Here is a 26448-nt window from a genome sequence, read left to right on the forward strand (position 1 = left end):
CTAAAATGCACTTTTTAAGCCGACACAAACTACACAAGCAAGAGCTTTCCTGTGGCTGCTAGTTAACATGTCTATTAGATGGTTTGGCCGTTCTTTATGCTTATTGGCATATACATTTATTGCAGCATCCAAAACCTGGTCCCAGTCATCATCATCTACTGTGCCCTTGATGTTCCTAAAGAATTCTGTCAATTGGCTGCCTCCTTTTCTCTCAGCAAGAGAAGCAGCAACACCAGCATATATATCGACAGTAGGAAGATTGAATTCATAGATCACTTGGAATGCCAAATCAAAGTTATTCTCAACAAGAACCTCTGCAATTTTACACCTTCGTTTAAAAGTGTCTGGATCATTGGGATTTTCAGAAAGTGAGTGTTCCCATTGTGCTCCTTCCGAGTCATTAAAGGATTTAACAACTTCAACCTGAATGGATACCTGAGTAGAAAATTTGAAAAGACCTTCTTCAGTAATAGCTGCATTTTTTCCTAAGCCCTTTTGTGACAAGTTTGGTAGATTCTATTTTATGCAGGGAGTTATTTCTCAACCTCTCGACCTCACTTGGTCCAATATGAATATTCACAAAGGTACTAGTACTTTGCGGAACAGGTGCCTCTGTAGTGTCAAGTTTTGTTGCCAGGAAACCAGGTGGTGGTCGGGCTTCTTATGTTGACCCAATGTGTCTTCAGTACATGAGGACACCTGAGTATGCTGCTGCGCAACTTGGTCCTTTTAATGACCCGACTGCAAACGGGAATTACTTGGGAAACTGTAATGAATAAAGCTAGAAAGTAGTCCCTTCTTTGTCTAGTAACCGTGGTAGCTCTTGAATATATTATGTTTTTTTTTCAATACTTCATCCTAAACTCCAATGTATATACATAGAGAGAAAGAGAAAAAGCAGGGATTAGGATCCTTGGGGTTTTGGGGTGAGTTTCATTTGGTCCAAACACCCATTTTTTTTATAATTTTGTAAGATATATGACTTGTAGTAATTGTAATATTTGATGTAAATGAAAAATGGGTGGCCTTGTGACAAAACAAAATTGTTCTCTGCTTTAGAACTTCCAAGTATTCATGAGAGATACTTTAAGATTACATTAATCACTTGCCATGTAAATGGAGGATTATGATTGAATAAATGGGAGAAACTTATTGAATATGAATGAAGTAATCGAAACATGAATGAGTAGGCGGGAATTCTTGAATATAAATGAAAAATTTCTCAATGTGAATGAAGAAACATGAATGAAAATTTTGAATACGAAATTTAGAATTTTGAATATGAAATGGAGGATATGAATGTGAATGAAGAAATATGAGTGAAATTTCTTCGTATCATGAATGAATGGGAAAATGAATATGAATGGAGAAATATGGTGAATTTCTTTGAATTAAGAATGAATGGGAAAATGAATATGGATGATGACCAAAAACAAAACTTTTTGCACTTGACACCTAATTTCTTTGAAAGAAAGTGAGAACTAGTAATGTGACAAAGAGAGATGAATAATCACTTCGATGAAATTGGAACAAAAGATGAAACATGAGGTTCACTTGATCCTAACAAATGAAAGAGGTTTTCAATCTTGCATGGCTATGGAGATTAATCATTTTAAAAATAAAAAGCAAGGCCCAAAAGACAAACATGGACTGGTCGTGAAAAGAAAAGAATGTAAACGAATGATTGACGGGAAAAAATTTCAGGGTCAAAATAAGGGTATGACAGTTGCCCCTATTTAAACATCCTTAACCAGAGGAATATGAAACGGAACCTCTTCATTGGATCGTAGTGGGGGATGGTTAAATACCATGGAGACCCAAATTTTGATCCTGAAAAATGAAAATGCTATGATATGATAGGCATGGGTGAGGGACTCTTTATTTCTGAATTTATCTGTTAGGGACACGGTGAATCCTTAACAGGAGATGTTACCAGACATACCAATCTGTGGGGAATGCTGATGGCCCATAGAGAACATACACAATAGGGTAAAACAAACCGTTGGGGATAACAATCATGCTGGAGAGTCTGACACACACCGGGGAGTACTCAAAGTGAAAGTTGACAAACGACACTTAGAATACAAGAGATTTCGTCAGCAGGTTCAGACACGACCTGAAGACAACTTGCATATTTTCTATGAAAATTCCCACAACAGGTTCATACATGTCCTGACAACACTGGAATAATCAAAGAAAAAGGTTATTCAAAGCAGGTTCAAACCTGACCTGGTAATACTTGAATAAAAGTTCAACAATAGGTTCATACATGACCTGACAATGCTGGGGAATATCAAGATGTTCTGACAGTAGGTTCATACATGACCTGACAACATTAGAAAAATTTAAAAAGCGTATATCAACGGGTTCATACATGACCTGATGACAACTTGAACATTCTTGACAAATCCGGAGATTTCTCACAAGAAAATCATCCGATCAAAAATTCTGGAAATTATTGTCAATGAAAGAGTCAAAATGACAACTTTCTAGGAAGCACTAAGGCCTACAGGATAAAACACTTTCTATAGGTGCCGACAACAATTGGACTTAACCATAAACATATATCACAACCAAACTCCTCGGATTAGTGCCAGTTACACCTGGACTTCAAGGGCGCTGGTGACGACCAGACTTAAAGATACCATTTAAAGATGGATTTGACAAATGCTGGTGACAACCGGACTTTAAAAGGATACCAGTTACAACTGGATTTCAAGGGTGCTGATGACGACCAGACTTAAAGATACCATTTACAAATGGATTTGACAGATGTTGGTGACAACCAGACTTTAAAAGGGTACCAGTTACAACTGGATTTGACAAATGATGGTGATAACCAGGCTTTAAAAGGATACGATTTACAATTGGATTTGATAGAGCTGGTGACAACCAGACTTTAAAAGGATACCAGTTACAACTGGATTTGACAGATGCTGGTGACAATCAAACTTTAAAATGATACCAGTTACAACTGGATTTGACAGATGCTTGTGACAACCAAACTTAACAAACGACGCCAGTAACAAATGGTCTTAACAGGTAATGCCAATAACAATTGGACTTGCAAACAAATGCTAGTGACAACCAGACTTATCATGCCATTTACAAATGGATTTTAAGACAGTGTCGGTTACAACTGTGATTGGGGATACCAATTACAATTGGATTTAAGATAAGATGCTGGTGACAACCAGATTTTACAGAGCCATCAATTACAACTGGATTTTAACATTTGAGCGCCAGTTACAACTGGACTTAACAGATGATGCCAATAACAATTGGACTTGCAGACAAGAATGGTGATAACCAGACTTATCATACCATTTACAAATGGATTTTAAGACAGTGCCAGTTACAACTGTTCTTGGGGATACCAATTACAATTGGATTTAAGATAAGATACTGGTGACAACCATATTTTACAGAGCCATCAGTTACAACTGGATTTTAACATTCGAACGCCAATTACAACTGGACTTAACAGGTGATGCCAATGACAATTGGACTTGACAGAAAATGCTGGTGACAACCAGATTTAAAGAGATACCAGTTATAACTGGATTTCGAAAGATGTTGGTGACAACCAGTCTTAACAAACAACACCAGTAACAACCGGTGTTAGATGTCAAGGGATACAATCAACAACGAGGCCTGAGATTATGCAAATGAGCGTGAAGCACTTCGGGCTATGCATGATTTGGATTTTGTTTATGTGCATGATATATGAATGATCATGATATGCAAATGCTGACAATATACATACTGGAAATTAAGGAAAGCTTTATGGAGGTACTAAATCCTCAACACCAACAACTCAACCAAAGGAGTGAGTAAATGCATCAAAGGAGGATCTATCAAGTTGAATAGTTACAACTGGCCCAATAATCCTTTTAGAGAATTAACTTTAAGCTCTCTGGAGATATATGTAAATCATCCAAGAGAAGTCTTGCAACTTGGGACTTGTGGGGAAAGACGAAAGGTTTCCTTTTAATATTTCCACATGTCAAAATAAAATTGTGTTTCTCAATATGTTGAAAAATTCTTTTTGAGTTCAAAATTTCATTATTAACAAATAAATGGAATTTTACATAACAAAGAAAATTAGAGAAAAACGGCAAATGATAGAATTTGATAGGCAAACTTGTATTTATTCAATAATGGTAGCACACAAATGGTGTAGCTCCATGGAATGTTACACATTTGAAAATAGCAATAGGGAAAGGTTTACATTGAATCACAATGACTACTACTATCCCTAATAACAATGACTCCAAAAAACCTCGCTTCTGAAGGGAGCAGTTGAGTTGATCTTCCATTTTTAGCTCTTCTGTGTTGATTAGTGACAACTGATGCAGTCTATGCCTCTTGTCCCTAATTTTTGCCTGGATCGCCCTTTCGGGTTTTCAATCCACCGGGACGCTTTTTTTTTTCCTAAGTCGCCCTTTCATGTTTTCAACTTAGCGAGCTACCATTTTTTTTATCCCTAACTTTTGTCCGGGCCGCCCTTTCGGGTTTTCAGTCCACCGGGTTTTGTTAGGCATAGTATATTTTGACTGCATCAGAGTTGACAGGGTGAATGAGCTCTTCTCCATCCATAGTTGTGAGAAATAGAGCACCTCCAGAGTATGCTCTTTTTACAAAGTATGGGCCTTCATAGTTCGGAGTTCACTTCCCACGTGAATCTTTGTGTACTGGCAAAATCTTCTTGAGCACAAGATCCCCTTCCTTGAACTCTCAAGGGCGGACCTTTTTTTCAAACGCTTTCTTGATTCGTTGTTGGTACAATTGTCCATGGCACAGAGCGGTCATACGCTTCTCATCAACGAGGTTAAGTTGATCATAACTATTCTGGATCCATTCAGCTTCGTCTAGCTTGGCCTCCATCAATATTCTCATTGAAGGTATCTCTACTTCGACTGGGAGAATTGCTTCCATCCCATAGACCAAGGAGAATGGGGTTGCCCCTGTTGAAGTGCGGACTGAGGTCCGGTATCCATGCAAAGCAAAGGGTAGCATCTCGTGCCAATCCTTATAAGTTTTCGCCGTCTTTTGCAGGATCTTCTTGATGTTTTTGTTGGCGGCTTCAACAGCATCGTTCATCTTGGAACGATATGGAGAAGAAATATGGTGGTCAATCTTGAAACTCTCACATAATTATGTCATTGTCTTATTGTTTAAGTTTGAACCATTGTCGGTAATGATCTTTCTTGGGATCCCATGGCGGCAGATAATCTCCTTCTTGATAAAGCGAGCAACCACATGTCTCGTCACATTGGTGTAGGAAGCAGCCTCCACTCATTTAGTAAAGTAATCGATGGCAACCAGGATGAAGCGATGACCATTGGAAGCCTTAGGCTCTATAGCACCAATCATGTTGATGCCCCAATTGAGAAGGGCCAAGGCGATGTCAAAACATTCAACAGTGTTGGCGGTACATGCACTTTATCAGCATAAATCTGACATTTATGACATTTTCTGGCATAGCTGAAACAATCGGACTCCGTGGTCAACCAATAATAGCCAACTCTCAAAATCTTCTTGGCCATGGCATGCCCATTATCATGGGTTCCAAAGGACCCTTCATGAATCTCCTTGATCAACAGGTCTGCTTCGTGTCTATCCACGCATCTGAGTAGAACCATTTCATGGTTTCTCCTGTAAAGCACATCATTGCTCAAAAAGAATTTGGACGATAACCTCCTCAGAGTTTTCTTATCCAACAATGTAGTATCTTCTGGATACTCTTGACTTAGAAGATATCGCTTGATGTCATGAAACCAAGGTTTACCATCAGTGTCTTCTTCAATCAATTGACAGTAGGCAGGCTCATCTCTTCGCTCAATTCGAATAAGTGGGGCTTCATTACGGAATATGACTTGGTACATTGATGTTAATGTTGCCAAAGCATCAGCCACCTGATTCTCTACTCTTGGGATGTGATGGAAAGTGATATCATCAAAGTATTCTATCATCTTTACAACATGGGCAATGATACGGGATCAGCTTCGCATCACGAGTTTCCCATTCTCCTTTGACCTGATAGATCACCAAGGCGGAGTCTTCATACACCTCAAGGATCTTGATTCAGAGATCAATTACGGCTTCAAGACCAAGGATACAAGCTTCATACTCTGCGACATTATTTGTACAATCAAAGCATAACCTTGCTGTGAAAGGGGTAAAGCTACCATTTGGATTCATCAAAATAGCTCCCACACCATGACCACTGTAATTGGAGGAACCATCGAACGCGAGCTTCTATCGAGATCCTGGTTCTGGTCCTTCATCTGGGCCTGGGATCTCATAATCCTTTATCACCATTATATCCTCATCGGGGAAATCAAACTTCAATGGTTAATAGTCTTCAACTAGTTGATGAGCAAGATACTCTGCTAAAACATTTCCCGTGATTGCTTTCTGGGTTACGTACTGGATGTCGTACTCTGACAAGAGCATCTACCAACGGGAAAGTCTTCCAGTTAAGGCAGGTTTCTCAAAGATATACTTTATTGGATCCATTTTCGAGATCAACAAAGTAGTATGACACATCATGTACTGCCTCAAACGACGAGCGGCCTATGCCAGCGCGTACAAGTTTTCTCCAAAAGCGAATATCAACTTTCACAATTAGTAAACTTTTTACTCAGATAGTAAATAGCATGTTCTTTCTGACCAGTTTCGTCATGTTGCCCCAGCACGCATCTGTTAGTTGTAAATTTACGTGTCGGGTTTTTGTTATCGTATCCACAGGGATTGTAAGATATCACCGCCGTTCGATGGTTGTATTAATTCTAACTCAATGTAACAATAGGGTTTTGGTTGGTTGTCACGTTATCTTGCATAAAAAGGTAATAAATTGCGGTAAAAGTTATGGTTTGAATAAATGAGAAATATTGCCAAAGTTAGGGTTCGATGATCACTTTGCATGTATTTGTTCGGTCAACACTCTTATAAACTCCTTTAGATGATAAATTATTTCACAAAGTCCTCCCAATATGCTTCTCTCGAACACACATTGTGAGTTTTCCCATTTTGATCCATTGTTTCTCTCGAACACAATCTATCAAAATGACAACTTTTTGGTTCAACCTTATGGTGAACAAAATCATTCATTACTATCTCTAGCTAACAAACAAGTTTGGATGAAAACCTAGGTCAAGAGTTGGTAAACATCTCTCGATCATAAACCAACACAAAGAGTTTTAAATAGAAACAAAGTTTTCATCATATATTCACCATTAAAGAGTTTACACATGAAGATCCTTACATTTACACACAAAGCTAGTAATCACCTACATCTAACCTTGACAAATGGATGACTTAGCTACTCATTTTCATGGTAGCTTGGTCGGCAAGTTTCGGAAGAAGGTTGATCAACATCCAAGTCGGATAATCGATATTGGATGGGAATCCACCTTCTTTTTGTAGAAGATGGTTACAAGATGAAGAGAAATGAAATCTAGGGCATAAAAGCTCCCCAAGAACAATGCTGTAAAAATATCTAACAAAAGTACAAAAGTGGAAAAATGCTGTAAAACTAGGTATCGTGCTCAAAAGTGGCACCTGCTACTTATAGAGTAGTACCGGGCTGTCATGCTCGCTAGGTGAGCAGAATGGCTCGCCTAGCGAGGGTCAAATTGTGGCACCAAAGGCACCTGTGCCCAGAGAAAACAGGGTCTGTTGAACTGTCATGTTCGCCTAGCGAACAAACCTTCGCCTAGCGAAGGACACGCTCCAACCTTCGCCCCAACGAGGTTGAGAGGTTTTGCTACTGGAATGCTCGCTGGGGACTCGCTAGAGCTTCGCCTAGCGAGTGAGTGCTGGCTGCGCTTTTCACCAACACTGAACGAACTCGCTACCACCTTCGCTAGCAGCTCGCCTAGCGAATTTATTGATATTTTACTGGAGCTTTTCGCTAGCAGCTCGCCTAGCGAGCAGGTTGATGAATGCTAGTATTCATTGGTTCCTTTGCCAATTTTCTTGTGTCTTCATTTTCAATTAGTTCATGCCTTTTTCCTGCACAATAACACACAAATCAAAGGCACCAAGCTTGTTTATCAATGTAATGCATTTCATCAAAAACAAAGGTGATTTAGACAATTTAGCACGGAAATAAAGTGAAAGATGCCCACATATGATAGCTCAAATAAGAACTTTTGGGCATCTAACAACTCTCCCCAACTAGATTCTTGCTTGTCCTCAAGCAAAGTATGCCTCTTGAAGGACAAGAGGATTTGCTTTAAGAAAAAGGTTTCTCCGAAGTTGGATAAACGGCTCAAACACAAGCGAAATCCGCATATACAAGTTTCCAACGGTTCGAATAAAATAATACACAAGAACTAAAACTTAAATAGCAATGCAAAATATTTATCTATCTACAACAATACTATTATGAATGAATCATCCTATCTCTCCTCTTCGAATAAGGAATGAAGATTTTACGCGTTTGCAACCGCGGGAATAATCTCACTCTCTAACAAACAATGAAGAAATCAAATAGATTCATACAATGTCTAACAATTAAAAATGGTACTGTTGAAGCATAAAGATCACTAAGTGCTTTTCGGTTGAAGCTTGGTTAGGTTAACAAACAAGGGTCATTTCTAAGGCCATTGAAACGAAAGTGCCGATGCAAAAGAGACATTCACAGTATTATTCACACATCTCGACTTTGTTTCATTTGTTTCTTATTTGAAACCTTCACAACACATATTCCACAACTCAATTTTTATTTTTCACTATTTTTCTTCCAAGCAAGCATTCATTTTCATTCTTTCTATTTTTGTTCTTTTCTTTCACATCAAATATACAAAACAGATGTTTCTTTTCTATATTTTCTATACATGTATATATATTTTTTTTATGCTTGCTTGGTTTTTCTTTTCTTTTTCAAGAATTGTGGTACTTACCGATTCTTTTTTGTTCTCCCCAACTTATTTCTTCCTCACCCTAAGTGAATGCTCTTAACTTTTTACGGCAAAAGAACAATAATCTAGATTTTCCGGGTTGTAAAAAAAAGATTTTTGAGATCTCGTTTTATTTCAAGCCGAGATTCAACTGTTTAAGCTCAAAGGGGTTAACAAATACTCTCTCTGCTCACAGGTAAGTTGTTTTTGGATGTAGTTGTGCTCGAAAGAAAACAAGTGCCTTGATCATTTCTAATTGCTTCCACAATTTCACAATAATAAAAGACAAAGCATGAATCACATGAATCAACAAAATTTATTAGAATCCAGCATTTTCATGTACAATGGAGGTTTCCTCACAATTTGTGGTTTTAAGTCCTAGATGAAACATTCATTCAATTATGTTGCAAAAAGACAATATTCAATTTACCAAAAAGAGTAAAGTTCCTAATGCATTCTAAAATTCTAGCCGGAGGTAACCATGTACCTTAGCTTCATTCACTTGTTTATTCTTATCATTGCCATCCAAGCTCGGATGCACCTTCATTGGGTACTTCTTGAGGAGCAACCAATCTAGAAGGTTTGCCACTTAATCACCCAAAAATTTATTAAACAAACAAAATTAAAAACAGAAATAAATAACATTAACTGAAAATATAAATTTGTTCATGGGGGACAAAACACCCCAATAGTACAACACCAAAGTCAAGATACAAAATCCGAAAATACAAATAAAAATAACATAAAAACTGAAAAGTACAAAAACTTAACCCTCTAAGGGCTCAGGACTCCTCCTCGCTACCGGCATCAGAACCGGTAGCCTCATCATCAACATCATCATCATCATCATCTTCATCAGCAGCAGCGCCCACCCCCTCACTATACACTGGCGTGTCCACAGGCCAGTTGGCGTTAAGCAGAAACTGCTCACGCGTCATCAAAGCATGAGCACCACTTCCTTGCAGCTGTAACCGCTGCATAGAGTCGTGCATATCTAACATGGCTCTCTGGGATGCCGCCATCCATTCCAAACTGTAATTGCACACAGCTTGGACGTATGGATCTAGTCTAGGAGTAGAAGTACCAGGCCCATCAGAAGCCCGGGTACTTCCTGAAGCAGCACTGCCTCTAGCATTCTTCGCTCTACAATATTTGGCCACATACCGGTCATCGATAGGTGACGGGATCCTTACCTGACCCCGAGACGGAAGTCTCACCCTTGCCTGAATGCATAAACTCATGATCAAGCACGGGAAAGCTAGGGGACAATTAACACGAGCCCCCGACTTTAGCCCGCTCTCGATCACGGACTTCAGCTCATTTGCGATGATCCTCGCCACATCGATCTGGACGTTGGTGAGGATAGAATGGACCAAATGTGCCACTGGGATCGGCACTGTAGAGGTGTGGGATTTAGGCTGGATGTTGGTTAAAACCAAAAGCAGTATCAGTTGAGCCATGGGAGTCATGTCCTCCCTGTGATACCTCATTGGAACCCCAGATGGGTTCAGCTCAACAGATTTCCCTGGTAAAAGCAGGGCGGCAGAAATTGCTTCAACATCACGGTGAAGCCGTAGGTCAGTGTGGTATTGGTCTCTCTCTTCAGCTCCCAGCTGGAGTGGTTCCCCAAGGATTCGGTTGATGGCATCCCGATCAAATGCAATTAGACGCCCGGCCACTTTAGATACCCAAGTAAAGGGCTCGTCGTCATCGGGCAGTGCGTTGCATAAAATTCCCGCACTGTAGCTATGTCGTAATGCTCTAAGGGATTAATCAACCGATCCCATTTCTTCGCGTCAATCAACCCGGCAAAATTTCTGTTAGTGCCCTGTGGGTTGATCAGGAATCGCTTCTCTGGAAGAATTTTCCGCTTCTCCAGAGAAATGTATCTGGCGGCCTGCTTCGGGCCGACAAACTTATCTTGGTCAAACTGGATAGGCACAGTCCGGGAAGTAGTCGCTCCCTTTCTTTTCTTAGCCGCTCCAGACCTTGACTCCATCTGCAAAATATGAGAGGAAACAACACACACCAAACAAACAGATTAGACATCAAAGCAATATTCAAAAGACTGACATGCTCGCTGCTGCTTCGCCTAGCGAAGAGGCAGCGAACGCTCGCCCCAGGTTCGCCTAGCGAGTGCTAGCGAACCTTACGGGTTTTGGGGTTTTTCAGCATGTTCAGAGATTCTCCCCCAAAACCCATACTCAAATGGTTCCAACATCAGAACCTAATGATATATCAAGTAAATAACCGTTCTATGCTATTGGGGATTACATATTTGCATTCAAAACCTAAAATCCCCAATTCTAAAACCTAAAATCCCAATTTGCAAAACCTAAATTACCACATGCAAACCTAATGTTTCCCATACTCCACTCATTCTAATTGCAATTTAAATTGGAAATTTAGAGTTCAAACAAAAAGAAAAAATGTAGTAGGGCAAACCTTAGTTACACTGATTTGGAAATGTGAAGTGAGTAGGATTTGCAATCGACCGAGTAGGAAGAGAGTGTTAGTGAGAGAGATGCAAATGAGAGAGTGTGGAGAGCTCTGTAAAAATTTTCGCAGCAGGGTTGCAAAACAGCAAATTTGTGTTAGGGCAAAAATGAGTGCCCTGCTGAGATTTAAAGAAGTGCTGTCATGCAGCGCTCGCTGCTGCTTCGCCTAGCGAGCAGCTAGCGAGTTTGCTCGCTGCTGCTTCGCCTAGCGAGCATCTGGAGAGCATGACAGCAAATGCCTTTTCCAAGGCAGCAGTTCATGTTCATACAGCATGGTTAGTGTCATACCCCAAAATTTGCCCATTAATATTTCAAGACATTTTTCAAGGCAGTCTGAATCATTTTTATGACACTGATCTCAAAGGAACGAAGGCCCAGCTCACGAATGGCCCAATCCAGAAAATGGCCCAAACTGGCCTGTTCGCTACACGCTCGCCTAGTGATAACATGAAATTATATTATATTTTAGGACTTAATTCGATTAAATTTCATCATTATTTATTTCAGTTCGCTTTATGTTGTTAGATATTACGCGGTATTTTCTTCCTATTTATAAGCACAAGTAAAAATGGAGGAAAAGGGGTGCAAAAAGGAGAGAAAACGAACCAAATAGCAAAGCCCAGCCCAAAGCGCAAGACACAAATGTTGTGCCTGTGACGGACGTCACAGAGGGTGTGACGAGCGTCACGCAAAACAGCTTTGTGACGAACGTCACGCATGGTGTGACGAACGTCACACCATCCCCCTACTTTTTGGGCGCACGTAACGTCTCAGAGACTTGAAGAGACGTTGGGCCCTATATCCACGCCATGAAATTAGCCACGTTGAAGACCTCTTGGCAGCGAGTAGTTACTTAATGGTACCAATATAAATAGCCACAAGAAAACCTAAAGGAGGGGGCTTCTCCATATTTTTTCCTTTGCCGTTTTCACTTTGGCATATTTTCTTTTCCAGCAGCTTAGGCATTGTTTTTCCTACGAGTCCTACACTATTTCCCTTGCAATTTCCTATTTCCTTTTTAGCATTTAGTTAATTCTTTTCGCACCAATAGTTTATTTCCTTCGTTGAAGAATCCAAGGACAAATCCTACCGGCTTGTGGCGGAGTGTTCAGGACTACTGTCTAACTTATTCCGAGTAACCCTAAAGGAAACCCTGAAGGAAAAGCCGGCGGCACCGCTCAATTCGATCCGATCGGCCAATTCAAGGTTGCAATTCAATTGCAAACAGGTTTGCGTTACTATCGCCGCTTTATGTTCCGAATTCACATGTGATACCATGATTGAATGCATAAATATATTTGAGGTTTTGCATGTGGACTTAAGTATGCCTGGGTACCTTAAATTGTTGTAAAGGATGCCGCTGTTTTTTCGCTCTGTTTTGATCTTTGCCCATCTGACCTGTTTTATCATAACCATGCTCTGTTTACCTGATACTATTACTGCTTTGGTGCAACTCTTGACTGCATCCTGATTGATATTCTAACCCGTTTGCTGAATTTTGTTAAGGCTCACATATCCCAGGAAAAGAGTGCTGTTTAGGCCTTCCGCTTTATTTGTGGGGTACCCTTGTGAGGAGCTGCCCTAAGTTGCTTAATTAATTTTAATGTGTTAATTTTAAGATTAATTTTAATAATTAATTTTAATAATTAATTTTAATAATTAATTTTAATGTATTAATTTTAATGTATTATTTTTAATGTATTGATTTTAATGTGGAGATTCATCATAATCACCTAATTAACTTTAAATGTGGCCTTTAAATATGTGATCTTGGACCTCTCTTTTGCCTTACGACATTACGGTATAACGGTCATGTCCCGCGAATGTGGGGATACTCTTAGCAAAGACCCTTCGATTAAATCATCATAAAATAAATCATAGTCCCTCGGATGTTGCATTCGAAAATACGATTTTGTCCCTCGATGACCCTTCGGTGTAGCCTACGGTTAAATGATGATCGTCCCTTCGAATGCTAAGGTATCCTTACAACTGTTGCTTTCAATGACCTATCGATGACCCTACGATGACCCTTAAACATCCAAAGGATAAAACTACTTACTTCTCAATAGCAAGGACAGTTTTACCCTCATAAGGATAGGAAATGCCCGGAAAGACCCCGGACAGGTATAACCCTTAATTGCTCATTCATAACCTAAAATACTTTTCACACCTCACACATTTCCAAACTATTTTTCTAAACTATTTCCAAAACTAAATGAGATAACCACTTTGTATACATTCATACAAGAATCATTACAAAGTTAAGCTTTCCTTTTCAAAACATTTTCTAAACAATTCACAACCACTTTTTCCAGACAAACATAAGTGATCGAGCAATTAAGAGCCCATGGATAACCATGGATACAAAGGGTGCTAACACCTTCCCTTTGTATAATGTACCTCCCGAACCCAAAATCTATTGAGGTCTTTCCTGTTCTTTTCCACCTTTCCTTATTGGATAAAAGAAAAGTCGGTGGCGACTCTTGCTATCCGCGACATTGCGATAAAAAGCAAAACACCCCAAGTCAGTTCACCGTATGACAGAACTGGCGACTCTGCTGGGGACAACCTTAAAAAGAGAGGTTACCTTAAAAACAAGATCACTTATTTAAAATTGTCTGATTTACTTTTAAGGGAGTGCTTGGGTATTCTTGAGTGAAAGATCCTACACCCGGATCTAGTGTACCTTAGGAAAGTAGCAATAGATCATCGCGACTATCCGGCGTATACTGGAATGGTTAAAATGATGGCTACCGTTAATGTGACACTTTGGTTGTCCTGATGTTCCTCATGTTACTTGAGGAAAAATTTGGCTTCCGCGTGGTGTCACCAAAGCATTAACCAGACCTTTAGAACCCTAATTGACTCATCCTGGCCATTAGAAAGTAGTGAGATAACTGACTTCGGTTCCGACTGGGGTTGGTTGATACTCGATACTACACTCTTTGAGATTGGACTTTAGGGAAGCTTCGGTCAACCACTTGGTGTTGCACTGAAGTGGACTTGAGGGAAGGTCAATGATTGGAGATCCTTTTAGAACCCGGTTACTATTCTAGGACAGGTTGAACCAACCAAACTTCAATGGGGAGGGTATTCACCTATGGAACTCATGCAAGCCTTAAAACCTAGGAATAATTGTTGTGTGACATGCTTGTGTTTGCATAACATCATAACATCATAACATCATAGCATCATAACATCATAACATCATTGTACTAACCATTTCAAGGACTTAGCGATTTAGCTTTGCTCTGTTGAACAGGTTATGACTTCCAGGAAGACTATCCGGATCAATCTTGTAGAAATCTCTCCTCAACTCAAGGATTTGGTGTCAGAACTTCCCGATCATGCTCAGTTCATCAAGAAACATGGACAGCTCCTCAAGTTGGTTACCACTGGTTTCAAAGAAGATATGATGAGGGTCCTATTCCAGTTCTTCGATCCTAAACATCATTGCTTCACTTTCCCAGATTATCAGTTGGTACCCACATTGGAAGAGTTTTCCAAGCTGCTTGGGATACCTATCCTTGATCAAATACCTTTCAGTGGTCTGGAAAAGATGCCAAAGTCTGAAGAAGTTGTCGCAGCTCTACACATGACGAAGTCTGACATTGAGACCAACTGGGTAACAAGGAGTGGAGTTAAGGGCGTACTTGCCAAATTTCTGGTAGGTAAGGCCCGAGAATTCCTAAAAGTTATGAATGTCCATGCTTTTGAAGACGTTCTAGCATTGCTAATCTATGGTTTGGTGTTATTCCCCAATCCGGACCAATTCATAGACGTGAATGCTATCAAGATATTCCTCACTCATAACCCTGTGCCTACCCTGATTGGAGACATCTTGCATTCCCTTCACACTCGTACTATGAAAAGGCAGGGGACTCTCATGTGCTGCATACCTTTGTTGTCTAGGTGGTTTATTTCGCACCTTCCTCAATCAGTCTTGAAGAACGAGCAGCATTTGAAATGGTCTCAAAGGATAATGGCACTCTCTCATTCAGACATCCGGTGGTGTTCTAACCTCAGAGAAAATGTTATCATCATCGACCGTTATGGAGAATTCCCTAATGCACCACTCATGGGGATAAGAGGAGGTATTACTTATAATCCTGCCTTAGCCCTACGTCAGTTTGGGTATGCTCGAAGGGATGGTCCACATGAAATGATTGTTCAAGGCACAGTGTTCGACTATGACAATGACCCTCAAAATCTCCGTCAAAAGTTTGTACGAGCTTGGGGCATGGTGAAAAGAAGTAATTTAGGAAAGAAAAATTCTATTCCTATGGAGCCTTATCTCAGATGGGTACGCGCCAGAGCTCGTGAACTTGTCATGCCATATCTTGCAGTCGGACCATGGATTGTTGAATCAGAGGTCGAAGGAGGTACTTCCCAGATCATTCCTTATCCAGATATGCCTACTGATATTGAGGAATTGAAAGGATCCTGGACCCAGTTGAGAGAGGAGGGAGATACTTTCGAAGCTCAGTTCAAGGCAGAAAGGAAGAAAGTACTAGAGCTCACCAGTTATCTTAACGAAGAACGAAGACTCAATGCATATCTTCGCCCAAAAAGAAGTCGCCCCTGGGAGACTTGAGCTTTCATTGTATTTTATTATTGTTCCTTTTGTAATGAACATTGATAAAAAAAAAAAGTTAGCAATAAACATTTCTCTCTTATTGGTGATTTACGCAAAGTTAAATTCCGAAAGTCCTTGAAAACATTTCATACATTGCATTGCATAACATAACATCGCATAACAGGTATTCCAAAGGACCATATTCTCACGGTCTGCCTCTTAAACAGAAAAATGGACCTCGAACAAACTGTCAAAGATCTCCAGACTCAGAATGCTCAATTCAAGGAGATGATGCTAAGCTTATCCAAGGGGCAGGAGGAACTGAAGGCTCTTTTGGTCGAAAAGAAGAAAGACAAGAAAGCTGTGAGTTTCATTAACCCGGGAAGAAGGCGTAAAGGACAGGCTATGGGAAGCAAATTTGGGATCCCGAATGGTCCAGAAGAGGGGACGGAGAATGACTCAGAGGAAGAGAATGCTGATTTCTCCAACCCTGAGGATGACGATGAGAACTATGAAGATGAACAGTACTCTCCGAGAGATGATAAGTACAAGTTGCTGGAGGAACGCATGCTAGCCATGGAGGGTCAGAAGGTGCCTGGTCTAGATTTCGAAAGTTTAGGTCTGGTCTCCGATGTGACCATTCCCCGCAAATTCAAAATCCCCACTTTCACTAAGTACGATGGTGCATCCTGTCCTCAGATGCATCTAAGGGCTTATGTGAGAAAGATTCAGCCGCATACCACTGACAAGAAACTATGGATCCATTTCTTCCAAGAGAGCCTGTCTGGAACTCAGTTGGAATGGTATTATCAGCTCGAAAGCTCTGACATCCGCACCTGGACTGATTTAGCAACAGCCTTCTATAAGCAGTACCAGTACAACTTTGAATTAGCACCTACCCGGCTACAGTTGCAGAATATGCTATGGGATCTAAAGAAAGCTTCAAAGAGTATGCTCAGAAATGGAGAGATTTGGCTGGCAGAGTCAAACCCCCTATGACTGACCGAGAATTAGTAGACCTGTTCATGGGTACCCTGACTGGCCCATTCTACAGCCATCTACTGGGGAGTTCTTCATCAGGTTTCACTGAACTTATACTGACAGGAGAACGGGTGGAGAGCGGCCTTCGAAGTGGAAAGATACAGGCAGCTACCTCTACAAGCAGCAAAAAGTCCTACCAGGGGAAGAATGAATCAAATGCTGTGTACGGTCAAAAGGGTCGTAACAAGAAGAACCGTGACCATGACATCGGAGCAGTTACGATCGCAGCACCACCATCTCAAAACTTCCAGCCCAAACAAGACAGGCCAAGAAGGCAGTTCACCCGGATCAACATGACCTTGGCACAGGCACTGCAGGGAATGCTAAAGGCAAATTTGATCACCCTCAGAGATCCTCCTACAAATCCCAACACTTCCTCTTCTCGTTATAATCCCAATGCCAGGTATGCATATCACTCCGATAGCCCCGGGCACGATACAAACGATTGCTGGCCATTGAAGAATAAGATTCAGGATATGATCGAAGCTGGAGAAATTGAGTTTGAGCCTCCGGAGACTCCTAATGTCATCACTGCTCCTATGCCTAACCATGACAAGACTGTTAATGCCGTAGATGACGAATCTCACATTTCCAATGTGGCGGACTTAATATCCCCCCTCCCGATCATAAAGAGGAATTTATTGCAAGCTGGTTTATTTCCAGGTTGTGCTGAAGATTGCAATCTCTGCATACTCCGGCCCGAGGACTGTTTGAAATTGAAGAATGGTATTCAACGGCTGATGGACGATCGTACAGTTCTCTTCGAAGGGATTCCTAAGGCGGAAGACTCTATTGAAGAAATATCTGTGATTTCTAGGTCCAAAGTTCCAGTGAAGATTACCGCTACCAGGGCACCTGTGAGGATTACTGCTGAGCCCAGGGTAGCTCCCCTAATTATTACTGCGCCTGGCCCAGTACCGTATTCTTCAAGCAAAGCCATTCCGTGGAACTATGGAGGTGATGTTTACATCCATGGCGTAAAGCAAGTTGGTGATTCTGCTAATCCTGATGACATTGTTGGGACTAGTAAAGTTACTCGAAGCGGAAGGATCTTCTCTCCAGAGATCTCACCTCCAGTTCCCGAAAACCGAGGAAAGGAACCGGTCAACCCTTCCCCGTCAGAGGCACCAATCGAAGCTACTACTGAAGACGTTGCCAAACGAGAGATGGAAGAAGTGTTGAAAATCATCCGCAAGAGTGATTTTGATGTGGTAGAACAGTTGGGGCATACCCCGTCTAAGATCTCAATGTTATCCTTGCTGTTATCTTCTGAATCTCATGCCAATGCATTGGTAAAATTCTTGAAGACCGCTCATGTACCTCAGGAAACATCTGTCGATCAGTTCGAAAATTATGTTGCTCACTTGGCTGTTGACAATGGCCTAGGCTTTTCCGACGCTGATCTGACACCAGCAGGAAAGAATCACAATAAAGCCCTGCATATCTCCATTGAGTGTAGGGGAACCACTTTGTCTCATGTGTTGATCGATAATGGCTCTTCCTTGAATGTGCTGCCGACAGCTGTGTTGGATAAGCTGGATTGTAAAAGCATTGAACTGAAACCTAGTGACATTGTGGTGCGGGCTTACGATGGTGCAAAGGGTGTTGTCCACGGCGAAGTTGTTCTCCCTATCAAGATAGGACCTCAAGTCTTCAACACTACCTTTTATGTAATGAACATTCGTCCTGCCTATTCCTGCTTACTGGGACGCCCTTGGATTCATGGGGCAGGCGCTGTAGCCTCGTCTCTCCATCAAAAGTTGAGGTATCCCACAAAGGGCAAAATTGTCACCGTGTGTGGAGAAGAAGAGTACATTGTCAGTAGTGTGCATACCTTCAGATACGTCGAGATGGATGGTGAATTCATTGAGACTCCTTGTCAGTCATTTGAAGTAGTTCCCCCGACCAATCCTGTCCTTAAGCCAACTTCCTGTGTACCCAAGGTTATTCGTGCTCCTCCTGCTATGATTTCTCTGAAGGACGCTCAAGCCGTGGTTGAAGATGGTGGTCGTACTGGCTGGGGTCAATTGATCGACGTACCGTACAAGTCTGACAAATTTGGCCTGGGGTTCAGCTCTGACAAGAGTCAAATTAATGTTGTAGAAGATGCTGACAGCGATTGCGACCTGGATAGCTGGATTTTCCCAACAATTGGTGACGGACTCAATAATTGGAAGGCTGAAGACACTATCCCGATTTCCTTTAGTCAGGAGTAATTGTTATTGGCTATTTTAGTGTTGCAAATTTTTGTTTTTTTTACAATTGAACTTCTCCAAGCGTTGTGTCTATGCCCGGGGCACAATAGCTAATTTGTTAAGGGTTTTGTCATCTTCATAAGCATATTCATATTCAATAAATCAATGGACTTTTTGCATTCAAATATTGCGCTCTTTATCTTTTCTGTCATCTTCCAAACGAGCTATGTTTTCTTACACACACTCACGTAACGAATTGCAGATCCATACCCACTCTGGATCCTGTTGACAATAGTTCTACTACTGTTCATTATGACTTTGAAAATCCGATCTACCAAGCCGAGGATGGAAGTGAGGAAGATTGTGAAGTACCTGGAGAACTTGCCAGACTGTTACTGCAGGAAGAAAGGACTATACAGCCACACGAGGAGTCAGTTGAGATTGTAAATCTGGGTACTGAGGTAGACAGAAGAGAAGTCAAGATAGGAGCAGATTTGGAAAACAGTGTAAAAGAAAGATTGATTCAGATGTTGCACGACTATGTAGAGGTTTTCGCCTGGTCTTATGAAGACATGCCCGGGTTGGATACTGATATAGTGGTGCATCGGCTGCCTACGAAGGAGGATTGTCGTCCTGTTAAGCAGAAGGTTCGCCGCATGCGTCCTGAAATGTCTGAGAAAATCAAAGCTGAGGTTATGAAACAGTTCGATGCCGGTTTTCTAGCCGTTACTTCTTATCCTCAATGGGTTGCTAATGTGGTACCGGTACCGAAGAAGGATGGTAAGGTGCGAATGTGTGTAGATTACAGAGATTTGAATAAGGCGAGTCCCAAGGATGACTTTCCACTTCCGCACATTGATGTTCTGGTAGACAACACCGCTCAACACAAAGTGTTCTCCTTCATGGATGGATTCTCGGGTTATAACCAGATTAAGATGGCACCTGAGGACATGGAGAAAACTACGTTTGTGACGCAATGGGGCACTTTCTGTTACAAAGTAATGCCATTCGGTCTAAAGAACGCCGGGGCAACGTACCAGCGTGCTATGGTGGTTTTGTTCCATGATATGATTCATCGTGAGATAGAAGCATATGTGGATGACATGATAGCTAGATCTCATACTGAAGAGGAACATCTCGATCATTTATACAAACTGTTTGAGAGGTTGAAGAAATACAAGTTGAGATTGAACCCGAACAAATGCACTTTTGGAGTAAGATCCGGTAAACTCTTGGGCTTTATTGTCAGTGGTAAAGGAATTGAGGTTGACCCGGCTAAAGTGAGGGCTATTCAAGAAATGCCAGTTCCTCGTACGGAGAAAGAAGTCAGAGGTTTCTTGGGACGCTTGAACTACATTGCTCGATTTATCTCCCATTTGACCGCTACCTGCAAACCCATCTTCAAATTACTGAGGAAGAATCAAGAGATGATATGGAATGACGAATGCCAAGAAGCCTTTGACAAAATCAAGAAATATCTCCAGGAACCTCCAATTCTGATACCACCAGTCGAAGGAAGACCTCTAATCATGTATTTGACCGTGTTAGAAAGTTCAATGGGGTGTGTATTGGGGCAACATGACGAGTCTGGTCGAAAAGAGCACGCCATATACTACCTGAGCAAAAAGTTTACCGACTGTGAAACAAGATACTCACTGCTCGAGAGAACTTGCTGTGCTTTGGCCTGGGCTGCTCGCCGACTAAGACAGTATATGTTGAATCAGACCACTTTGTTGATTTCTAGAATGGATCCCATCAAATACATGTTCGAGAAGCCTGCCCTCTCCGGAAGAATAGCGAGATGGCAGATGATCTTAACAGAGTACGATATCCAGTATACTACCCAGAAAGCAATCAAAGGGAGCGTGCTAGCTGATCATTTGGCTCATCAAGCGGTGGACGATTACCAATCTATGAATTTTGAGTTCCCAGATGAGGATGTCATGCTTGTTACTGATAATGGAAAACCTAAACCAGATGAAGGACCCGAATGGGGATCCCGATGGACTATGGTCTTTGATGGATCTTCTAACGCATTGGGCCATGGTGTTGGGGTTGTACTCATTTCTCCCGAGGGTTACCATACGCCTTTCACGGCTAGACTATGTTTTCATTGTACCAATAATATGGCTGAGTATGAAGCATGTATTTTTGGACTTAAAGCTGCTATAGATTGGCGAATCAAGTTTTTGAGTGTATACGGAGATTCGGCTTTGGTAATCAGTCAGATCAAAGGAGAATGGGATACTAAACATCCAAATCTCATCCCTTATCGAGAGCAGGTAATGACATTAATCCCATACTTTGAAGAGATTACATTTGAACATATTCCACGAGAAGAGAATCAGTTGGCAGACGCATTAGCTACCATGTCATCTATGTTCAGAGTCAGATGGGACGGTGAAACTCCCAGGATTACCATTGAGCGACTAGATGAACCGGCATACTGTTATGAACTTAACACTGAGGAAGCACGGGAAAAACCTTGGTTCCACGACGTAAAAAGATATTTAGAAGCTCAGGAATACCCTGAAGGGGCATCCATCAATGACAGGAAATTCCTGAGGAAGTTCTCCGCTAAATTCTTTCTGAGTAATGGAGTGTTATACAAACGTAATCACGACTCGACTCTGCTTCGCTGTGTGGATAAAAAGGAAGCAGAAAAGATTATGGAAGACATGCATGACGGTATTTTTGGGACTCATTCTAATGGACATACAATGGCCAAGAAGATTCTGAGATCAGGGTATTATTGGTCTACCATGGAAGCTGATTGCCACCATCATTCCAGGACCTGTCATAAGTGTCAGATCTATGCGGACAAAGTACATATGCCTCCTGCTCCTTTAAACGTTTTGACAGCCCCTTGGCCCTTTGCAATGTGGGGCATCGATATGATTGGAGAGATTAAGCCTACTGCTTCTAACGGACATCGTTTCATCCTTGTCGCTATTGATTACTTTACCAAATGGATAGAGGCAGCCTCATTTGCTTCTGTCACCAAGAATGTGGTGGCACGGTTCATCAAGAATAGCCTTATTTGTCGATATGGCATCCCTGAAAGAATTATCACTGACAATGGTACTAATTTGAACAACAAGATGATTACTGAACTCTGCACGCAGTTCAAAATTAAACACCATAACTCTTCTCCGTACCGGCCAAAGATGAATGGCGCCGTGGAGGCTGCTAATAAGAACATCAAGAAGATTATACAAAAGATGACAATAACGTACAAAGATTGGCATGAGATGTTACCGTTTGCTCTCCATGGTTATCGCACTTCGGTGCGCACTTCGACAGGGGCAACTCCTTTCTCTTTAGTCTATGGAACGGAAGCCGTTTTACCAGTGGAAGTTCAGATTCCCTCTCTAAGAATCATGAAAGAGGCGGGCTTAGATGAAGATGAATGGATTCAGACTCGACTCGATCAGATAAACTTGATTGATGAGAAGAGACTTGCGGCTGTTTGTCACGGGCAGACATATCAGAAGCGCATGACCCAAGCATTTAACAAAAGAGTCAAGAGACAGGTGTATCAAATTGGCAACTTGGTGATCAAGCGTATCATTCTACCACAAGGGGATCCCAGAGGCAAGTGGACTCCCACATACGAAGGGCCATTTATGGTTAAGAAGGTGTTCTCCGGTGGAGCCATGATACTTGCTACAATGGATGGCGAAGACTTCCCGCATCCTATGAACGCGGACATAGTTAAAAAATACTACGCATAAAAGAGACCCGCTAGGTCGACGTACCTAGGCAAAAGTTAGGGCATCCCGGCGAACCAAAAGGGTTCGGGCAAAAATTAGGGATAAACATATAAAAATGTACACCCGGCAAGTCGAAAACCTGAAAAGGCGGCTTGGGCCAAAAAAGGGTATCCTGGTGGACTGAAAACCTGAAAAGGCGGTCCAGGCAAAAATTAGGGATTAAAGCGTATGACTATGTCCCGTTCTCAGACAACTTCATCCAAGTTCAAAGGACTGAACAAGCTAATCACTTCTATCCGACAGCAGGAGATGAGAGGCTTGAAGACATAATGGCAGTGGTGGAATTAGAATCGATAGGACTTTTTCTGCATAGCTTTCTCTTTGTTTGCCTGACAATTTCCTCCTATTAGGATTTCTGTCTCCTTGTACTCAAATTGCCTATTTATAGGCCCTCTTTCAAAATCAATACGATTTCATTTCCAGAAAGATGCTTTTGTTTTACTTTCTCTGTTTTGTTTGCGTAAACGTCCATTGATTTAACTTGAATTGATATATGCATTTGAATATGATCAATGTTTATCAAAATACATGCATAAAATAACAATGACAATTACTAAAGGACTTCAGGATCGAGGAGAGGGTCTAACCAGACTTTCCAATGAATCTGTTGCTAATCCTATTCCCCAGCAAAAACCATCTATTTCCCAGAAGAGGTTGGCATCGCCAGCCAGACTGGTCATCTCTCCCACCCCCAGCCAGGCTCTGTTGACTATTTCTACCATCAGACAAAAATCAAATACTCCCAGCTGAGAAAGGGTCATCAATACAAATATCTCCGACCAAGATTGAGATTTATTTTCCCCAGTAGAGTCCCCTGACGCATAATTCATTCATTTCATAACATATACATGCATACAATGTTCGCATTTATTTCAGACGCATAATTCATTCATTACATCATTTCACAGCACACGCATGCGTATAACATTTGCATTTCATGCATCATGACATGGCATGAAGCCAACTTTATTTTTCAGGTTAATTATCCTCTTGATACGATCAAAACAAAGGTCCATTCAGACGAACATCCTTATCAATTACATTCAGGATTCAACTACATCTTTCAGATATACTCCATGTCACCATTCATTTTGACATCCTCCTAACGATGGCATCTATAAGCCCATCCCCAGACATTTATTGCAAATACAACATATACAAATACTATCAGATATAGCCTAGCATACGGTTCATTCTGATTCAGCTCAACATATGACTCTTTCAACTCAGATGCGATCTAGCGTACGATCCATTCTGACCTTCAACAACTCAGATACGATCTAGCGTACGATCCATTCTGACCTCCAGTCATCAAATACAGTCTAATGTACGACCCAGTTAGACCTTCATCTGCTCAGATGTTACCTAGTGTACGATACATTTCTGAAGTGTAGTCTAGTGTACGACTACCCCCTTTTATCATCAGATTCAGCCTAATGGACGGCTCATTCTGCTCAGATACGGTCTAATGTACGACCCAGTTAGACCTTCATCTCCTCAGATGCTACCTAGTGTACGGTACATTTCTGAAGTGTAGTCTAGTGTACGACTACCCCCTTTCTATCATCAGATTCAGCCTAATGGACGGCTCATTCTGCTTAGATACGGTCTAATGTACGACCCAATTAGACCTTCGTCTCCTCAGATGCTACCTAGTGTACGGTACATTTCTGAAGTATAGTCTAGTGTACGACTACCCCCTTTTTTATCATCAGATTCAGCCTAATGGACGGCTCATTCTGCTCAGATACGGTCTAATGTACGACCCAATTAGACCTTCGTCTCCTCAGATGCTACCTAATGTACGGTACATTTCTGAAATGTAGTCTAGTGTACGATTACCCCCCTTTTATCATCAGATTCAGCCTAATGGACGGCTCATCCTGCAACTCCAATACAGTCTATCATAAGATCCATTTGGATCTTCAACTCAGAGACGATCTAGCGTACGATCCGTTCTGATTTTTCATCCTCGGCAAAGTCATCTGCCTAACGAACAGCTCACTCTGGAATTCAGATGCGGTCCTGCGTATGATCCATTCTGATCCCCTATCCCCAGCAGCGTATAACACACTCTGACTCCCCAGCGAAGTCGATAGCATAAGGGATGACTCACTATCCGGTCTACCGTATACGACATCCATGTCTTCAGATATCGTCTAATGAACGGCGTGTGTCGTACCCCAATTTTGTCCGGGCATATTTAAATTATCATAGAATCGATTTCATTTTTATTATAGCATCATATGCATAACATGACATACATTTGCATCATGAATAATGCCTGAAATGTCAGTCAGAAGGAATTTATTTGAGAATACCAAAAAATCGGTTGAATTGTCAAGATTTGAAGAAAGACTGTGACTGGTTTAATTTTCCGAATAAAATTGATACTCGATTCTTTTTTTTTTTTTTTTAATTGATATTTTATTAAAGAAATTAGAATAGCTTTTTTAAATAATAATTAATTTTTAAAAATATTAGTTAGTTTTTAAAATATTAGAATAGTTTTTTTTAAATATTAGAATAAGTTTTATTAAATATTAGTTAGTTTTTCTTAGATATTAATTAGAATTGAATAGTGACTAGCTTTTTTCTTGGTTGATTTTATTTCATTAAATAAATAATAAGTATAAAATAAATATATACTGTGTGCATTGGATTCTTTGTTTTAAAAAAAATATATAATAAATAAAAAAATAATAAAAAAATCCAAAGAGACCCACTCCCAACGGTAACACACGATACTCTCCATTCTCTCGTACCAGCAAACGACAAAAAGGAGAAGCAAAAAATTTCTCAACAAACTTAATCTCTCCCCACTACCACACGTCCCCACTCTCAGCTCACTCTCTCTCTCTACTCATTAAGACTCCCTCACACAATTCTCGCACTCTCAGAAAAAATCTCTAAAATCACTCTCACACCTACCACAAAACCTCACTCACGCTCTCATCCTCTCTCACCACTATTCACTCTTCAGAAGAATTGACTCATCTCTCTCAAAGAAAACCTCACTCACGAAATCACCCTCTCTCATAAAACCCTCCGTCACACTCTCACAAAAGGATTTCCTTCATCACCTCACTCCACTGCCTCTCTCATTCTCTCCCTCACCAAATACTCTCCTTCTCCATCATACTCCTTCAATCCACCATCACCGAAACCCATTTTCCTTCACCAAGACCTCCACCGCCTCACCTTCCCTCACTCCATCTCTTCACTCACTCTCAAAACCACAACACGAAACTCAACGAAAACCCTTCTTCTTCCTTCCGCCATCAACCTAACCACCGTCGCCGCTTCACCTCCAAATCGCGCCGCCGTCAACAAACCCTTTTGTTCACCGCGATTCCACCACCACTTTCCGTCACCGGCGTCACAAAACCCATCTTCAAAACCCACGAACCCGCAACTCATTAACCCCACGTGATTTCCTTTCAGTTCCTCAACCAT

At 41.2% G+C, this 26448-nt stretch overlaps 1 protein-coding gene across 1 annotated transcript; it reads right to left on the reverse strand.

Annotated features, from left to right (window-relative positions):
• On the reverse strand, positions 1 to 26448 carry LOC127138119 (uncharacterized). The gene is made up of 2 exons (XM_051064520.1): positions 26221 to 26448; positions 1 to 492 (listed from the first exon to the last, which is right to left on the reverse strand). The coding sequence occupies exons 1-2, from the start codon at positions 26446 to 26448 to the stop codon at positions 1 to 3; spliced, it is 720 nt and encodes a 239-aa protein (XP_050920477.1).

This window comes from Lathyrus oleraceus, chromosome 4, assembly GCF_024323335.1.
Source record: "Lathyrus oleraceus cultivar Zhongwan6 chromosome 4, CAAS_Psat_ZW6_1.0, whole genome shotgun sequence".
In the NCBI taxonomy this organism is placed as follows: Eukaryota; Viridiplantae; Streptophyta; class Magnoliopsida; order Fabales; family Fabaceae; genus Lathyrus; species Lathyrus oleraceus.